General features: G+C 39.3%; 1 protein-coding gene across 7 annotated transcripts in view; it reads left to right on the top strand.

The window, feature by feature from the left end:
* Window positions 1-18,166, top strand: part of rapgef4a (Rap guanine nucleotide exchange factor 4a) — a 30,559-nt gene extending 12,393 nt beyond the window's left edge. For 3 of the 7 annotated variants that reach the window (XM_041056447.1, XM_041056449.1, XM_041056448.1), the window contains exons 2-28: window positions 2,406-2,478; window positions 5,048-5,109; window positions 6,286-6,336; window positions 6,450-6,556; window positions 7,179-7,300; window positions 7,407-7,590; window positions 7,687-7,771; window positions 8,304-8,364; window positions 8,501-8,577; window positions 8,688-8,834; window positions 9,712-9,827; window positions 10,977-11,062; window positions 11,452-11,530; window positions 11,646-11,796; window positions 13,088-13,176; window positions 13,294-13,324; window positions 13,433-13,511; window positions 14,285-14,431; window positions 14,828-14,925; window positions 15,343-15,468; window positions 15,643-15,821; window positions 15,925-16,015; window positions 16,098-16,148; window positions 16,372-16,459; window positions 16,599-16,663; window positions 16,772-16,826; window positions 16,999-18,165. In XM_041056447.1, coding sequence (XP_040912381.1) covers window positions 2,421-2,478; window positions 5,048-5,109; window positions 6,286-6,336; window positions 6,450-6,556; window positions 7,179-7,300; window positions 7,407-7,590; window positions 7,687-7,771; window positions 8,304-8,364; window positions 8,501-8,577; window positions 8,688-8,834; window positions 9,712-9,827; window positions 10,977-11,062; window positions 11,452-11,530; window positions 11,646-11,796; window positions 13,088-13,176; window positions 13,294-13,324; window positions 13,433-13,511; window positions 14,285-14,431; window positions 14,828-14,925; window positions 15,343-15,468; window positions 15,643-15,821; window positions 15,925-16,015; window positions 16,098-16,148; window positions 16,372-16,459; window positions 16,599-16,663; window positions 16,772-16,826; window positions 16,999-17,126 — 2,613 coding nt within the window. In that variant the 5' untranslated portion in view covers window positions 2,406-2,420 and the 3' untranslated portion in view covers window positions 17,127-18,165. Of the gene's footprint in view, window positions 1-2,405; window positions 5,110-6,285; window positions 6,337-6,449; window positions 6,557-7,178; window positions 7,301-7,406; window positions 7,591-7,686; window positions 7,772-8,303; window positions 8,365-8,500; window positions 8,578-8,687; window positions 8,835-9,711; window positions 9,828-10,976; window positions 11,063-11,451; window positions 11,531-11,645; window positions 11,797-13,087; window positions 13,177-13,293; window positions 13,325-13,432; window positions 13,512-14,284; window positions 14,432-14,827; window positions 14,926-15,342; window positions 15,469-15,642; window positions 15,822-15,924; window positions 16,016-16,097; window positions 16,149-16,371; window positions 16,460-16,598; window positions 16,664-16,771; window positions 16,827-16,998 lie in introns of all 7 variants that reach the window. The other 4 variants (XM_041056452.1, XM_041056446.1, XM_041056451.1 and 1 more) reach the window with 4 other exon arrangements.
* The last annotated feature ends 80 nt before the right edge of the window (window positions 18,167-18,246 follow it).

Below are 18,246 nucleotides of genomic sequence, written 5' to 3'. Positions count from 1 at the left end.
AGCTGGAGGTTGTAGAACAGTTGCTCATGGAGACAGGTGTATTGTGTGTCTTCAGAGTCAGTGACATCATTACTCACAAAATAGAAACTGAGTGCTTTTTACACACCTGACAATGGTTCTAATCCTCCTCTAGAACAACACCCCCACCCTGTGTGCCGGATTCAACCCCTCAGGGAGCCCGGCTTTATTGGCTCAGAGGGGTTGAGTTCATTTGTCCATGTGCGGCTCAGTTTAAGTGCTCCTCCCTAATCCTAAATCCTTAAATTGTCGACAAATACAGCTTGGCTTGTTGAAGTGACTCTAAAGGGTTCATGTCTGCTGCATTTATCAACTTTGGATAATTAATTAGTCTCATGGTTGCTTGTGTACAAATACTCCCCCACAGTCGACCCATTTTCATAAGCTGAGTATAGTCTTTACATTAATCTAAATCTTTTAACGTCTCAGTAAGCAGGGAGTCAGTTCTCGTAGACACGTGGAAGTGTTTTTAAAAAAACTGAGGTCACCGAGATGTTTCTAAACGGCTTCTTAAACCCCAGAAGGGTTGCTAAAGTGATTAGCTGACTTCAGAGGGTACAATTGAATTTAAAACGTGACCTCTGAGAGTACATTACCATCCAGGAACAAATGGCTCGAGAGTTCTAGCTTTCATTCAGTCTCCTCTGACCAGAAGATAGGAGGGCAGAGAATTGGCTGGTCACTAAGTGGTCCTCTATCAGCTTTTTATTGACCCAGAATGCACAGTGTCTGTGGCACATAATCAGTTTTTGTTTGTCTTTTACCACAACATGATCTTGAACTATTGGCTTATTTGACAAATTGTTTAAAGATTGAGTTTGAAAATCAGGTAGAAAATGCAGTTTTAATAATTAGCTTGTATTAGAGTCAGATGTGGGGTGATGAGGTTTTAAACATGACAGAAAAGAGAGGGGGAAAAAAGAAAAACAAATATCACCCAACACTACACATTTTTTTCCCATCTAAATAGGACTGGCTGAGTTTATTTCCAATTACACAGTATTGCTGTAATCAGATTTACAGTGAAATATTAGGGCAGTGTAATATTTTTCCTACCATGAAACATTTCCCAAAATGTAAAATTTACGAAAATTGTTTATAATTAGCAGATGAAATTTCCTATAAACAGATTTCCATTAAAAAAAGCATCCAGCTGGTACAGAATAAATTGAATAGATTTTAGGTGATGATCATGATGTTGAATTTCCAGCATTAGACATTTTTTTTTCTTTTTCTTTTTTATATGAAGAACAGTTCCACATTGACAGAGGTTTGTACTGTCCCTTTGCGTTCTTCAACTTCCCAGCCTTGCCATGCGGCGCATAAGGCAACATTTCTTTATGGCTCATTGGTTACAGTTGAATTGACCTCCTTGTGCACCAGTGTCATGAACAAAAACATGACATTTATATGAGAGCATGGGCGCAGTATGATGTTCATTACATAACGTATGTGATGCTGCAGGGCACAGTGATGGTATAAGACAGATACAGTTGTACTGTTATGCTCTGTTTGCGCTGTGGCTCTCTGCAGCTCGCACAACATGAGGGAGTAAGTACTGCCTTGACAAATGGAAATATGTAATCTGCATGACAAGGTAAAAAATATAAATATAAAAAATATAAAACATTTTCAAACAAGGATTAAAAACTAAAATTGAGAATTAGAATTGTGGTTATATTTAATGCACACCAAATGTTTGTCCTTAATAACTGAGCTGTTTTACCTTTACATTTTCACAGTCTTCGCAATAAATCAATAACGGCTTGTCTTGTTCCCCCCTCCTTTGTGATTATTTCTCACTGAACCAGACTTAGATTTGCGTGTTAGGACTAATGAGGACGAAATATCAAAGACCCCAAACCCACAATGACTTTCTTCTTGTCCTCACGTCCTCACATCCCATAGGCAAATGATGACAGAAGGGTGTTTTTTTTCTTGTTGGAAGAGACAGAGAGAAATAACACACAAAGACTCCCAGTCAGAAATGAACCGTGGATGTTTCAGTTCCATATTATGTGTCTTTGCATCTTTTAAGGCAGAGATGTCCAAACTGTTCCACAAAGGGCCGTGTGGCTGCAGGTTTTTGTTCCAACCCAGCAGCAGCACACCAGACTTGACTCATTTAATCAACTGATCTCAGTCTTCACACAGTTGATTGGTCCAACTGTGTGCTCTTCATTGGTTGGAACAAAAACCTGCAGCCACACGGCCCTTTGTGGAACAGTTTGGACACCTCTGTTTTAAGGTAACAGACTTATCTGTACTATTATAGTAAACTGCTTATTGGTGGAGTCGATCTAGTACAGTAAGAATATCTAGATATTTTCTTGTCAGCTATTAATCGCTATGTCTGGCTTGTGCTTGTATTTTCTTTATTTTTGTAGAAATATCATCAGTGCATGGCTGGACTCCTCGCCCCACCCTATGGTGTGATGGAAAGTGGTTGCAGTGCTGACAGTAAGTAGTCCTGCACCACTGTTTACATTTCTGAGTGGTTTAGACTTACATTACATTTTAGTCATTGTTACCTGTGTTAAACTCCACATAGGACAGGCTGTGGTAGATTTGAAAAAATTAAAAATGTTTATGAACTTTGAATTATATTTGACTCCAGAATGATTTTCAACAAAATATTTGACTGTAAAATACAGAAGAGTTCCTTAAGTTTAAGTTTAGGCTCCAAGTTAGATTTACGTATTATTTTATATCATTACAACTCAAAAAAAAATTAAAGTTAGTAAGAGTTAAAGTACCTCAAATCTGTATGATGTGCCCATTAGATATTATTGCTTTACAAATAACCTTAGAGACATATTATGAAATTTTAAAATGAGTGAAATTTATTTTAAGGCTTATGTGCAGATACTATTCAGTGTAGTACAACATAGATTCTTCTTTTGTACAATATGTAATAATAGTTTTATCTGCCTAACTCCATCACTGTCTGACCCTTCTTTATCTTCTTGCATTGTGATAAAGGCTGAAACTTTTATTTATGCTTTTCTGTTGCAAGTTAACTCAATATTGACTTAGCTTTGCTTAAACAGAGCACTTAACTTGCTTCAAAGTCATGTACCATAAAAATGATGAACAGCAGTGTGCAGGGAGAGAATCCAGAGCCTGCTGGTTTACTGGCAGTGGGTTTTACAGTATAGTGTTAGCGATAGTGTTTATTTTTAAGGATAGTTCATAAATGATTAACACATTTTCAGAAAAATGTTTCTCTATTTTATGTTGCAAACAAAGTCAGCTTTTACACAAGTCACAGTCTGAATCCCCACTTATTGTAAACTTAGGATTTGATTAACTGATATTTGTGTTTTGGGCTGCTTTTAAAAGTGGATGTGTCTGCTTCAGAATTCATCACTGTCATGTGCTTTGGAGCGGTACAGTAACAGCAGCGCTCTGAGTATTTCTGCAACATACAGTACAGTACTTAGGGGATTTACAGTATGCACTCAATACATGAATACGCCAAAATAGAAGTCACACGAGCATCAAGCAGCTGGTGGCTGATGCACTTTGCTGTATAGTACATGCACAGCAGCTTAGTGGTTTTGTAACTGTAGCAGCTGAGTCAAATGAATTAAACATGTTTTAAATAGTTTTCTTAGTCACAAAAACACTAGGCTTTTACAGCACTTTTGTATTAACAGGTAGATGCTTTTAAAATCTGCATTGTTTCGTTCACTTCAGTCATGCACTCAGTACTACTCTACCTGAACAGCTTTTAAACTACACTTGTTTGTCACAAGTTATCAGCTGCAGTGAAACCACTTATCTTTCAGTTCTTGAAATATTCAGACCAAAAGGACTTTTCTTCACTTTTGATTTTTGTAAGACTAATGTTGGATTCACCTCTCACATTCTTACTGTACGCTACATCCCTACTAATGGCAGAATTGGTGTGACACTTGAATGAGTGGCATGATGTCACATGCAGCAGCATGACAGCTTCACAAATAAAATGATGGACAGCTGTGTTAACTTCTCAGTGCAACAAAAAACAAGCACAAATTCTATACAGATGCATGGCATATAAATAGAAATACATTCTAAGAGTGTGCAAGAAGATGACAATATTCCTTTACAAAAGTGTTCCAGCAGTTACAAATAAATCTTTTCCCCCAGCAAAAAGAATTCATACTATCCTTAGCACCACATATAGGTGCTTCTGTTATATAGGTTGCTTGCCAGTGCTTTTCTCAGAATGATCCGTGTGAGCATTTGCTGATCTGGCGCCCCTATTGGAACAACACAATTATTTGTAAGTGCCTTTGCTTTTAATGTTTTCCCTGAAGGATGTTGTTGGCCTAGTGGTCAGGTGGTCTCAATGCTAACACACATTATGCAACATTAAGTAAACAATAGAAAAATCTTATAGCAAAGAACCTTTGCAAAAATAACCTGGAATTACTCAGAGCATTGTCAACAAAGTTAAAGTGATATAGATTGTGTACTTTTGTTCCTTGATGTATAGCCACAAGTGTAACGTTACATTTCTAGCTGTGTTTAACTTTCTCTGTATTATGTGCATTCTGTATCTCTTTTGTGGTATCAGCATTCGGAGAAGCATGTCTAAGAATAGCTGAGTTTTTTTTTTTTTTTCCTGCAGATACAGTTGTGACTGAGCAGCCATGACTGATTAGGCTATTTGTCCTGGAGGGGAGCAGTACAGTACAAGCTTAAAGCTCCAAACACTGAGAAATAACCCCACCCCTCTAACAAACCCTCTACAGGACTGTCACATACATACATACAGGACACACACATATAAACACTGGTAGTATTTCTTTATTGGTTTCCTTTTTTTTTTATCTCTGTAGAGAAACACCCGTAACCCAGTGCTACAGGACAGCTTATTTGGTGGGATGAATTGCTCAGTACTGAATCTTGAGTTTTAAGACTGAGACTTTTTTTTTTTTAACATGTGGCCCTGCAGGGTTTCTCTCATACATTTTTCTGAGGGTAGATAGAGGAGGTTTACCCAGTATATTGTAACATATCTTCTGTTCTTCCCACCCAGGAATGCCTGACAAAGAGAACATAAGCAACAACTGTCTGTCTGTCTCCAAACATCAGAATAAGGTAAATAACACTGGACAACCTGAAACACATGAATTATTTAGTACAAGACTAACTTTATATCATGTAGCATTACCACTGGTTATGAAAGACGGAGAGGGACTGTGGGGTTGAGACAGTGCTGGTTTGTTGGCCTTGTTCCTGTTTAGCAGAGTGTGCAACTGTACAAAGTAAAAAGTTCGACAATGAGTTGAACCTCAGCTATAACTCATTTTGTCATTGCTTCCATTTTGCATGATGTAACAGTATTCTTTACTGTTACTGGCCTCTCCAGCAGAGGCTGGAAAAAAGTGTGGAATGTGAAGTTTGTTTAAAGTTGGTCTAAATATAAACAAGGTAAATGGAGTTCTTGTCTTCATCCAGAACAGTTCCTGTCCCACCTTTCTCCTGTTGTCGTTTCCTGGCCACTGGGTTGATAACGTGGCACTACAGTGGATTTATGGTGCCCTGTGCTTTGTTCCTACGTAGAGTTTAGTCCACAACATGGATACAAGATTGTTCTGTTTTGTAAAAAACTCTATAGCATTCCCGTTATGTAACAAACAAACACAGCTTTTATTTACTGTAATATATGTCAGTAACATCTATGAAAGCCTGGCTTCTTTGGCTACTGACTGGACTAATTTCCTTGTAAATAAATGATGAGGCTTTAAAGTCTTCACATAAATGCATGAGTTATCGCTGCCCTCAGATGCATGCAGAATGCATTTTAAATGTCACAACCCCACGGCCCACTCCAACCAACAAAACACTTACAGCACAATATCTGTGTGCCATTTAACCAACTGAATGCGTCAGTCAGGACTCCGGGAACACACTATTATTTTAACACAGAAGCAATATAGAAAGCCATAAGCTCAATTAAAATTGCCATCTAATAAACACATAATGTCAACTGTGAGTCACACAGGAGCAGTGAGGAAAAAATCCTGTGGCTCACAGTGAGAGGGAAAACTCCTGTTATTTAACTTGACTTGTCTGACATGTTGTTGTTTCCCTGGTGTCTTTTATTGGCAGTCACTGGACTGTTGTGTCTACAGCAACAAACCATTTACCCACAACTTTACCCAGTTTCTGTGATGTTGAGTTTTCTATCATCAGACGAGCCTCAGTTTCATTGTCATCCATGGTGTCTTTTATTTCAGTTCCACTTATTTTTTGTTTCATTTTATTTTGCAGAAGTCATTCATTGAAAGTCCAGCCAAACCCCACCCCAAATGCATTTCTCAGGTAGTAAACTCAATCACCTTCTGTATGTAGGGGGTCAGTCATTACCTGTTAATGTGGCAGGTGCTCAGTGGGACTCTACTGTGCTGTGATTTGACTTGAATTCTACCGTGCAGGTGCCCTCGGAGAAGATCTTGCATGCTGGGAAGATTCTCCGTAATGCCATCCTCTCCAGGGCGCCTCACATGATCCGAGACAGGAAGTACCATCTGAAAACATATAGGTTGGTTGACATTTTAATACATTTTATTACAAATAGTTTGTTCATTCACATGCATGAGGACAATCTAAAAATACCAACATAAAAAAAGGATGTGTGTGGGGTCCCTGACAATCGTATATGTCAGAGATGTCCAAATTGCTCCACAAAGGGCCGTGTGGCTGCAGGTTTTTGTTCCAACCAAGCAGCAGCACACCAGCCTTGACTCATCTAATGAACTGATCTCAGTCTTCAGACAGTTGACTGGGCAAACTGTGTGCTCTTGATTGGTTGGAACAAAAACCTGCAGCCACACGGCCCTTTGTGGAACAGTTTGGACACCTCGGGTATATGCCTTTGTTATATGATATGAGTTGTGTGCACGTATGTTTTTATAAAAATCAGTACCTTTATTATAAGCAGGCTTCATTGCTTACATTGAAAAGTTCTATTTGTCATTACGAGATCAAAATTGTGGTCAATGACATGATCTTTTAGTTTTTGTCATTATTTTGACTGAAGCAGTATGGTTACATTTTGTTTGTTTTGAGAATGTAAAACCTTAGTATTTATTCATTTTATTTAACTCATATTTATACAAGATTTATACAGAGGTGGCACATATGTGCACTTATGTGTTTCCCAGGCAGTGTTGTGTGGGGACAGAGTTGGTTGACTGGCAAATGCAGCAGAGCTCGTGCGTCCACTCTCGTATTCAGGCTGTGGGCATGTGGCAGGTGCTGCTGGAAGAAGGTGTTCTCAACCACGGTGAGACTCTGTGTGATTCCTGCGTCTGCGCACATGGACACTGCACATGTGAGGCAGTGATTTTAAATTGAGGCCCTGCTGACTGTGTTGTGTTGCTGTGACGCAGTGGACCAGGAGCTGAGCTTCCAGGACAAGTATCTCTTCTACCGTTTCCTGGACGATGAACAGGAAGATGCCCCTTTGCCCAGTGAGGAGGAGAGGCAGGAGAGCCAAGAGGAGCTGCAGGACACTCTGCTCCTCCTCTCGCAGATTGGACCTGACGCCCACATGAGGATGATTCTGAGGAAACAGTAGGGCTTTAAAGACATAATTTCTAAAGCAATATTACATAAAGTGAATCAGCGTGGTGCTGTTATGAGTTTGTTTACATATTTCCTGTTTTCCAGTCCATCTGAACGAACAGCAGATGATTTAGAGATAATTTATGAAGAGCTGCTCCATATAAAGGCCTTATCTCATCTATCCACCACTGTGAGTAGAAATTCTCTGTTTTAAGTGTCACCGTGTGAATACTGAAATTGTCTGTGTCTCCTGTGGTGATAAAAACCATGCTCAGCTCCTCAGATGTCTTTGTCATTTTTAAGAGCAGAGTGGTGACTGTGAAGGAAAAGATGCAAGCATGCAAACACACACTGCTGTCTATATGTAGGTATTTATCTCAGTCTGGATCATCACCTACAGTCCACAGTAAATGTTTGGATACGTGTTCTGTAGGTAAAATCATTGACTTGTGCTACTGCTGGGATTCACTCAAATGGAAAAACAGGTTTTGTTTAGCTGTATACTGCGTACATTTTTTTATGGACAATAACACAAATTCAGTTTCAGGAAAATCTATTTTACACCAGTGGCGTATTGACTAGTTCGAAGGTAAAACTTTGCACCTATATAAACAGTGTGTGTTTGTACTCTTTTTGATTGGTCCCTGTTGTGCCACTAAGTAAAAAGAATGTGTTAAAATTGATCTTTCTGCTTTATAAATCTCTTTACCCCTCTTGCACAGGTAAAGAGAGAACTGGCAGGAGTGCTCATCTTTGAGTCCCATGCAAAGGCAGGAACAGTGTGTAAGTATTTTGATAAAGAAATTGGTGGGATTCATAAATTCATGAATGCATTACAGAGTCAATATTTTTCCAGCAAATTCCAGATTAGGCTTGATTAGACAACTCTTTTTTTGATATGGTTTCTTTTCTCTCCCAGTGTTCAATCAAGGGGAGGAGGGCACATCATGGTACATTATTCTGAAGGGCTCAGTCAACGTTGTCATCTATGGAAAAGTAGGTTTTTCTTCAGATAAAATCACACAAATTGTGAAAACATCAAGATGATTATGTTGCTCTGAGCAGGGCATTGATTCGGTAAGTGATCAGTATGCTGGGCTCCTCAGGGTGTTGTGTGCACGCTTCATGAAGGAGATGACTTTGGGAAGCTGGCTCTTGTTAATGACGCCCCCCGCGCTGCTTCCATTGTCCTGCGAGAGGACAACTGTCATTTCCTCAGAGTAGACAAAGAGGACTTCAACAGGATTTTGAGAGTGAGTTTCTGTTTAACATCTATTGATGTTACTAGAGCAACAGTACAAAAAAAAAAAACAAAAACACGCTATTGCCCTCTGTTGGCTAAAACTCAGCAATGCAGCCATAAATTTACCCTTTGAGAGAGTACACCAGCCCTCTACACTCATTAGCTCAGTCATCCCACTAAATATGAAATATGTTGATAATGGCTTGTGTTACTTCAGGCTAAAGATAAAAGGCAGATCTGAGGTTAATTAGCTGTTGTAATGTGGAGAACTTCCATCTGGGAGCTCTGATGCCATCATTAATTTCTTGCATGAGATGGGATACAGCAGTTGTTTCTGCATTGTTACAGGGTGGGGGACAGAGGGCTCTGTACAGATTGTAAAGGAATCATACATCTGGTGACTGATAATGAATTAATGACTTGATAATGTGTGAGGAACTTTGTTTAAATCTCCTGTGGTTGTGTGCTGATGGTACACTGGACGAACCATCTGTGACCAGAGCCCAGTCTCATGCTACTGTCAGAGCAGTAGGAAAAATTACGGGTAGTTCTAGTTCAGAGAGCAGAGAGTCAAACCTGTGTGCAATTTTGAGATGATTGTGTGATGGTGTAAGCAGTGTGTTCAGTTTATGACATGCCATTTTGACTTAGCTGTGGAAGAGGCATAGTCACTTAACACAGTCAGATAGAACTTATACACAACCTTTCAGTGTCTTGTAAACATTGTCATAGCTGTTTCATTTTGTTTAACTGTCTTGATCAGATTGCATGTCTTCATCAGGGTTCGGGTTAGCAGGTCTGCACAGGTCTCAAATCTTTGCATTAATATACATAATTTGTATGTATTCACCGTGTGCGTGTGTGTGTGTCTGTGTGTGTTTGTGAAGGATGTGGAGGCCAACACGGTGCGTTTGAAGGAGCACGGTCAGGATGTTCTGGTGTTAGAGAAGAGTCTCAGCAGCAGTCGAACCTCCATCCAGGGAGCCTCATCCTCCCATTACAAGTAAATGTACCCACCACTGTACTGCATACATTAGTGTAAATCTGTAATGTCAGATACAGTCCTAGGCAACACTTTAACAACTGTTCAAGTCAGAAAACAAGGTATGATAAACTGCAGGTGAATGTATTAAGCATAATATTTGGAGATATCTTTGCAGTCTGATATAATGTAAAAGTGATATTCCACACACACAGGGTTAGCTTCTCTGTGGCACCCAGCCACAATATCCTATTTCTTCCTACTGAAGACTTCAATCTTTAAAGAAATGGGTCGCAAATATGCAGTGTAGTTTCATTGTTTAAAAAAAAGGGGGCTCAGTAGTTTCCTAAGACAGCTGAGCACTGTAGTTTTTACGTTACTCAGGCAAGATTAAAAATTGCACTTGTTGGATATGATTTTCAGATTGTTGGTTTTAGTCTTTTCCTTGGTTGTTTGTGGACAGTAAGAAAAAAAAACTAGAATCTCACCAGCCTTGTCCTTATAATCACTGGAAGTTCCTGGAGAATATTGAACTCCATCAGTCAGTGTGACCAGCAAATGAAAATGTTTCCTGATCGTACAGGCAGCACAAGCGCAGAGCAATCCTGTGTACTGCAGCCAACGAGTGTTATCTTAATAGAGGCATCTGTCACTGCACCGCAGTCGCTGTAATATAGAGAGACACATTAATGGTAATGATGGCCTAGCTCTTAGGGGAAAAGGAAGGCCTGGCAAGTCACAATTACTAGTTCAGGGTCGCCCTCTAATCAGCTCCGCTCCTCAGACATGAGAGTGTCAAGACTGTGTTCTCCCCCATGAGTGGGGAAGACACAACGTTGCTTGTGTAGCTCCCTCTTCTGATGCCGCTATCGAGTAATGAAAACAACCAAGGCTGGATTGTGTTGATTCTCCTTCAGAGAGAAGATGCCCCTACATTTTTTTTGTGTGTGTGTGTGTTTGGCTTCTCTGACAGCTCTTAGCCCAGACTCCCCTTAATCTTCAGCTGGCCAAGAACTCTGTGATTGTAAATAGGACTGTTGTCAAATGAAGCAATCACAGACACACGTTCAAGTAACACAAATCTGTCGAGGACCCTAGCCGTGTCATTAAGTATTAAGAGCCAGTGTTTCTTGATTAGTGAAGGGTGTGTTCTATTCTGTGCTGCTCCAGATACAAAGTAATGTCGGGGACGCCGGAGAAGATTTTGGAGCACCTCCTTGAAATGATGCGATTGGATTCTCAATTCACAGAGTCAGGTACTGCTCAGCGTAAAACATTCAGTATGGCAGATTAGTGCCATCTAATATAATCTATCAATATGGTGGTCATTTACTATGAAGGGTTTTCTTCCATGCAGTATATTTATTCTCTCCTCTACTCTCTCTGCCTCAGCGTCTCTCTCCTCTGTCCTCCGCCTGCTGCTCTGCACTGACCTGTTTGTTCTCATCTACAATTAGCCACACATCACAGAGCTGATCTAATTACTCTCGCTTGTGTGGATACATATGGTTTTCATTTGCCTGCAGAGGTGACAGAGAGAGGGCCATGTGGATGAAGGCCCGATGGCTCTGGACACTCTTTTATCTGCTCTTACTCTGGCATCACAGGTGTTTGACATGAGTGTCTCTTTCTTTTTTTGTCACAGACTCAGCCTTAGATGACTTTGTGCTCATGCACTGTGTCTTCATTCCAAACAGTCAACTATGTCCGGTGTTGATGGCCCAATATCCTTTCAACTCTGTGTTATGTAATGTTCTTTTCTGGTCCTGTGGAACTGGAAACAAAAGAACGGTCTGCTTTGCTGTAATTACATCGTTTTGCTCTTTAACTCCTGTGAACCTACCATGCCCAGGCCTTGCAGGGCTCTGAACAAGAGAAGCTGGATTACACACTTAACAACAAGCGCAGGGTGATCCGTCTGGTGATGCAGTGGGCAGCTGTACACGGAGATCACCTGCAGGAGGAGGACGTCTCGGTGGCCTTTCTAGAGGTCAGCCTATAGATATGAGTGCTATATAACCACCGTACACAACAATAGCAATAGCAATACAGTTTGATCATCACTTGAAGGTAAATCAGTGTTTCTATTGAAATCTTTTTGTGTTTTAGATTTTCTGTCACATATTGTTGTGTAGCAACGCACAAGGAATGTGCTTTATCTCTGTTATCTCTCTGAATAAAATGTAATAAGAATCAACATACTATCAGTAGCAAGTTAAAAAAAAAAAGCTCATTAGAAGGAACTGAGGAAGGAAGACCCCAATGGACCAATGACTATGCAGAAGTCTTCTTAATGGAAAAACTAACACATATCATGAGGCTACAAGATAAGGATCAAAATGGCGATTCTGGGATGAAACTGTAAATAAATCCATCAACATGCCTGTAAACATGATGAACTGTTACTGCTGTTCTTTAATGTGGAAGAGATTTTGCTAACAAATATTTATAAGCAAAAAGAAAAAACACACAAGTCAGAAGACAAACCCATGTTGAAATTGAAGTTAGTTTAATTTATTTGTTAAAAAAAATAAACAAGTATACTAAAGCATTTGATTTGGAGGTAGAGAACCAGCAAACTCAAAAAGTGTGGTTTGTGTCAATCTGAAGTGAATCTGAATATTCAAATTGACTTGTCCAGACTTGTCTTTTATCTAGAGTTTATTATGACACCATACTTTACAGCAGCGAAGGAACACTTGCGTCAGATGTGTCTTTTTATCTTTTTTAGTCAGTTACTAGAAATAAATGGACACCTGTAAGCCAATCAGAATCAAGAATTCTCCGTAACCGGGGTATAAAACAGATTTATCTCATGAAAATAAAAAGCAGAACCACAGGTGCAGCTATTATAGACGTGGGCTTCTCTGTGCTTTGGTTTGGACACTCAGAATATAATAGAAGACTTGCAATTATTTAATGTTTACATGTTTATTAAATGTTTTACTATTGTAAATCTAGTTTATACTTTTGGGCTCCTGAATGTATATATGGTGCCTGATATATTAATTAGTCATTTATACTGAATATTTTGAAGATGGGTCAGTCAGAGATTTGCTAGACAATAATAAAGGTAATACTGCAATCAACCAGTCTTGACGTTCAGTTACACACTTGAGCAAAGAAGAAAAAAACAAAGATAAATGCTTATATCCATTGTGATCCATGTTAGAGAGACAAAATGTTTCTGTGGAATTTTCCATCAATCCACTGCAGAAAATTAGTGTTACTTTTTGTTCTTTTATTACTTCTTCTGAAACTTCTGTAATTGTGTTTTGCAGGAGTTTCTCATGGCGGTATCTAATGATGCCAAAACGATTCAAGCCCTCAGGGATCAGGTGACAGAGCTGGAGAGAACTGTAAAGCGAATGTAAGTTAGTGGGGGGTGTTTGATCCCTTTGTATCCTGAATTACTGTGACTATTTTCCGTCCACATTATATTGGTAGATAATTTGTACTATGTAACTGTTTACATTTAATGTTGTAGCATTGAAGATGCCAGGGTTTCACAGAAAAAGGTATGACACTGACTTCTCTACTTTGAGACTAAAGATCACGTACAGATTCTAGTTTGTTATGCATGCTTGTGAACCTAAACTCAACTAACAACTGAAACTTTGTCGCAGCACAAAATCCTACTGCGGCAGTTCAGTATGGGAGATGAGAAGCCTCAGAAACGTCAGCCCATTAAGAGCATTGATGAAAGTGAGTAAAGGTCATGTCTCCACGTGGTTCAGTATAAGATACAAGGTGCACACAACAGTAAATGTGATGTTGCTACACAGGGCTATTGTGCGTCACTGTTACATTAGATTCACTATTGGAAATGTTTCTTTCTAACGTTGTCTTTACCTCAGCGTGGGTGGTGTTGTTACTCATGTCAAAGCAGCAGCAGAAAATACCACTGCTATGTAGTGGACAGGATATGTGACTGCGGATATTTTCAGCTCGAACTGTATTCCTTGACTCAGAGACTCAGACGTATGGATTGAGCGTTTTTTGCTTTTCCATTTGTCCTTCTAATCGGCTCCAGATGACAAACTGAATTAATGTGTACTGCTTGACACATTAGTGATTTATATATTTGAAAACTGGTCGCTCAGGCCTTGTGCTGATTACCACGCGAAGGTACAAAGACAGTTCTGTTGGCAGAAAGATTTGATGTGTGTATTCTTTGTGAGTAAGAGGAAATGAGTCATTGTTATTTTTACCTTTTTTTGCTTTCACATCAGACACGTGGTTATTTCTGTTAATGTGTATTGTTTGATTTAGGAAACAATGGGAAGAAACACATTTTATATAAATATGATTTGTTTTTTTTTCTTCTTCCCTGTCTTATGAATCACCCCAGGATCCCTCACATTTATCTTGTGACTCCTAGTTTACAACCCAGTGCATTAGTTCAAACAGTGTCGTTTTACTGCTCCTTCATTCCCCCTTGTCGACAATCCCATATTTTCTCTTCTTTATGTCTTCAGTTCTGTTCAAAGTCTACTGCTGTGACCATACCTACACCACAATCAGGGTCCCTGTTGCCACCTCGGTCAGGGAGGTCATCGGTGCAGTGGCCGACAAGCTGGGGTCAGCGGAGGACCTGCTCCTGGTCAGCCTCAGTTCGGCAGGAGGTGAGAGAAATGGCAGCTACGTGTTAGCCACAACGGAGAGCTAAAGCAGGGTGTTATACTAAATCATCCCTGGCTGATTAAGTGAGAAATGAGCTGCCTTTTGCAGTGACTTTGCTGACTGTGAATGGCTGTGACAGTAGGTGCTGAAGAATGGCTTTTAAAGCGGCTTAAGAAAAACCTGAGCTCAGTTTTTCTTTTAACATTCAGCATGAGGCTGTTGGTGCTGCTGGCTGCTCCTCACTGTAGTGATGTTTCGTTGTCTCTGCCAGAGAGCTCTAATGCAGTTCTTATTTGTCCACACATGACCTGCTCTTGCCTTGTCAGTGTCAACTAAACAAAAGCAGAGCAGAAGCTGCTCTCTTGCTGCTCTCATGATTATATGTTTTAATTTTACAGAGAAAGTGATCTTCAAGCCCAACGACATTTCAGTCTTCTCCACTCTCAGCATAAATGGACGGCTGTTTGCCTGCCGAAGGGACCAGTTGGATTCTTTGGTGTGTTAATGCCTCTCAGAAAACACACACGCTGCACATGACACTCTCATCATAAAGACTCTGATTCACGAGTACATTTACTGAAGCCCCACACCTGTAAATCTATAAATCACTGAAATCTGTTGCTCCTGACACTTTTTTTTCAGATCATATAAATTTGTGAAGTCTTCCAGGCCTTTAGCAACCACCTACCTTTTAAGCAAACCAGTGAAAGTGAACAGTTTTTCAAGTATTTCTGTGAAGTTCAATTGTAATATTTATTCTACATACATAAGCAGACCAGACCAACTGCTTCGGTTTAACATTTGCTATATTTTGGTCCATGAACATTTATGTTTCTGTTGACTTTATCATGTGTTTTGTTCATTCCTGATATGATTATCAGATATAAAATACAGTGTCTTTCCTGTTTTCTAGACCCCTTTACCAGAGCAGGAGGGTCCCTCCACAGGGTCACTGGCCAGCTTTGAGTTGATGAGCTCTAAGGATGTGGCTTACCACATGACCTCCTATGACTGGGAGCTTTTCCACTGTGTTCATGAGGTATAATTGATTCACTGTATGACTCACTGTATGTCTGCCATCCATAAGGTTGACAATTACATGTAACTGTGGACCTGTTTCATGGATAAAAGTTTTATTGGTTTGCTTTCATTCTGGTGATCTACTTTTTAATTCACAAGAAGATCAGTTTTGTTTTTCTTCTGTATCTTTCAGCTTGAACTCATCCACCACACGTTTGGGAGGCAAAATGTCAAGAAAACCACAGTGAACCTGGATCTGTTCCTGAGGAGGTTTAATGAAATTCAGTTTTGGGTGATCTCAGAGATGTGTCTGTGTTCTCAGCTCAGCAAGCGGGTGCAACTTCTTAAGAAGTTCATCAAGATTGCTGCCCAGTGAGTGGGCCTCGTTTCATTCCGTGTCATATTTCATTTTACTCTGAGGGCAGTTTTGTTTATTTGCTACTCTGTCTCACCTTTTTCGTGTTTTCTGTCAAAGCTGTAAGGAGTACAGGAATCTAAACACCTTCTTTGCTATTATTATGGGCCTGAGTAACCCAGCAGTGAGCAGGCTGAGTCAGACCTGGGAGGTGGGTATATGTCTACTGTGCCAGTTCAAAATGACTAATATCTTAATTGCAAGTTAACCTCCTCTGTCATTTGTGTTCACAGAAACTTCCCAGCAAATTCAAGAAGTTTTACAGTGAATTTGAAAACTTGATGGTAAGCAGAAACAACTCATTTTGTACCCTTGGTCATGCTTTTTCATTTCAAAATGTCTATCTTTGAGTAGTTTTGCTTTTAGTACGAGCAAATACTGAGTAGAAAATCATCAGGATTGCTGCCCTGTTAGCTGGTGAGTGTGGGTTTAGCAGCAGCCGGGACAGTGATGGATCCATTTAACACAGTGCCAGTAGATATCAGAACAGTGTGACTGTTTCCACAGGACCCGTCCAGGAACCACCGAGCGTACCGACTGACAGTTTCCAAGCTGGAGCCTCCCATTATTCCCTTCATGCCTCTGCTGATCAAAGGTCAAAGCCATTTATTTTATTTTTAATGTAGCATCATTCCTACCAGCACATTGTAGTTGTGTTGTTGTTGAATTGCTTAACTGATGCCCCCCTTTGTTCTAACTTTATCACTTACGGCACTTCATTATTTTTTTTCCAGACATGACATTCACTCATGAGGGCAACAAGACTTTTATTGACAACTTGGTCAATTTTGAAAAAATGGTGAGGCTCTGAAGATGCACATTGTTCTCTAACAATTGGTGTAAATCTTTAATTTATCAGTTAATGATATCTGATATCTATTGCTGATCATAGCTGTCTGTCTTTCAGCGAATGATAGCTAACACAGTGAAGATAGTGAGATACTGTCGGAGCCAGCCATTCAGTAAGTTCCAAAGGATCGTTTCTTAGTGGTGAAAACAGAAATGAATCATCAGTTGGCAGAAATATTTCATATATATATATATATTTTTTTTTTTTTTGAGAAAAAAGTTGAGCTTTTTTCTCACAATTTGTCATGTTTTCTCCAACACTATCCATATTTTCGCTTTAATCAGGTCCAGATTCACCTCTGGCCAGCAAGAACCACCCAGAAGTCTGGACTTACGTTCGTCAGCTCAATGTGATCGACAACCAAAGGACGCTAACTCAGCTGTCTCATGGACTTGAGCCTCGCAGGTCTTGAAACCACTCAGGGACAGAAATGTTACACTCCTATGCTGCTTCACTACATGACATGTTTTTACACTGGGATGAATTTACTCCAACACAGGCAATCACATGGAGGACCTAATGATGTATCACATAATGAGATATTGTTTCAGACGCCATTGCCTGACTTGTTAAGCCTTTTATTACAGTAATTTGTGATATTTTAACAACAGTAATTGTTGGCGGGTGAAGTACCTCTCATTTCACTGTGCTGCAGATATCACCATCATCTCCAACTCATAAAAAGAGGGACAATTGAAGGAATTAAAGATCTTTAGGGGATCTCATTCATCAGATTATATGGTAACATTTCAGATGTAAACACTATCTGATACAGATGCTTTAAAAACGCAAAGTCTCGACTATATTCGTGCTATTCAGCTGTTTCATAACTTTTGTATCAAACAATATTTATACATATATAAATTTGTGAGATTCTTATGTGCTGTAAATTGTGTACAAATATTTATTTTGACATCAGCATTCAGATTATGATTGTTTGACTTTTTATTCATATAAGCACATTTCTCTTGTCTGAATGTCTAAAAACCTTTTATGTGCTGTGAATATTAAATATTTTAAATGTATTTGTGTGGCACACACACACACACACACACAGCCATCCAGGCAAGTAATAATAATCCTGATAGTAAGATTAACAACCACTGATTTAGTATCTTTATTTAGTATCTTCAGTATCTTTTCAGTCACACCTATGATCTTGCCATGACTGAGTTCCAGGAAAACATGGGATGAAATGTAAAAGGTATACATTTCTGAAAATAAACGGGAACCCCAACTGACCAGTACTCATTTTGAATGAGTAAATGTGTATATTACTAAATTCTATATTGAAATGGAATGAAAAATGAAATTTAATTTTAAAGAGTAACAACGAGCAAATTGCACTCTTTTGGCGGAATGACCCATATAGTTTGGTAAAGCAAGCTTATTTTAACAGGAAGTCAATTTAAACAACTTAACCTATACAAAATGAATTAAATACTTCTAAAAGACAAATAACTGACATTCAATTTAAACTAAAACTTAATAAATAAACGTTGTATAAAAATAAAAACATCTTCCAGTTTCAT

The sequence above is a fragment of the Toxotes jaculatrix genome, chromosome 15, assembly GCF_017976425.1.
Source record: "Toxotes jaculatrix isolate fToxJac2 chromosome 15, fToxJac2.pri, whole genome shotgun sequence".
In the NCBI taxonomy this organism is placed as follows: Eukaryota; Metazoa; Chordata; class Actinopteri; family Toxotidae; genus Toxotes; species Toxotes jaculatrix.
The sequence above is the reverse complement of the archived record's forward strand: the minus strand, read 5'-3'. Positions and strand labels throughout refer to the sequence as shown.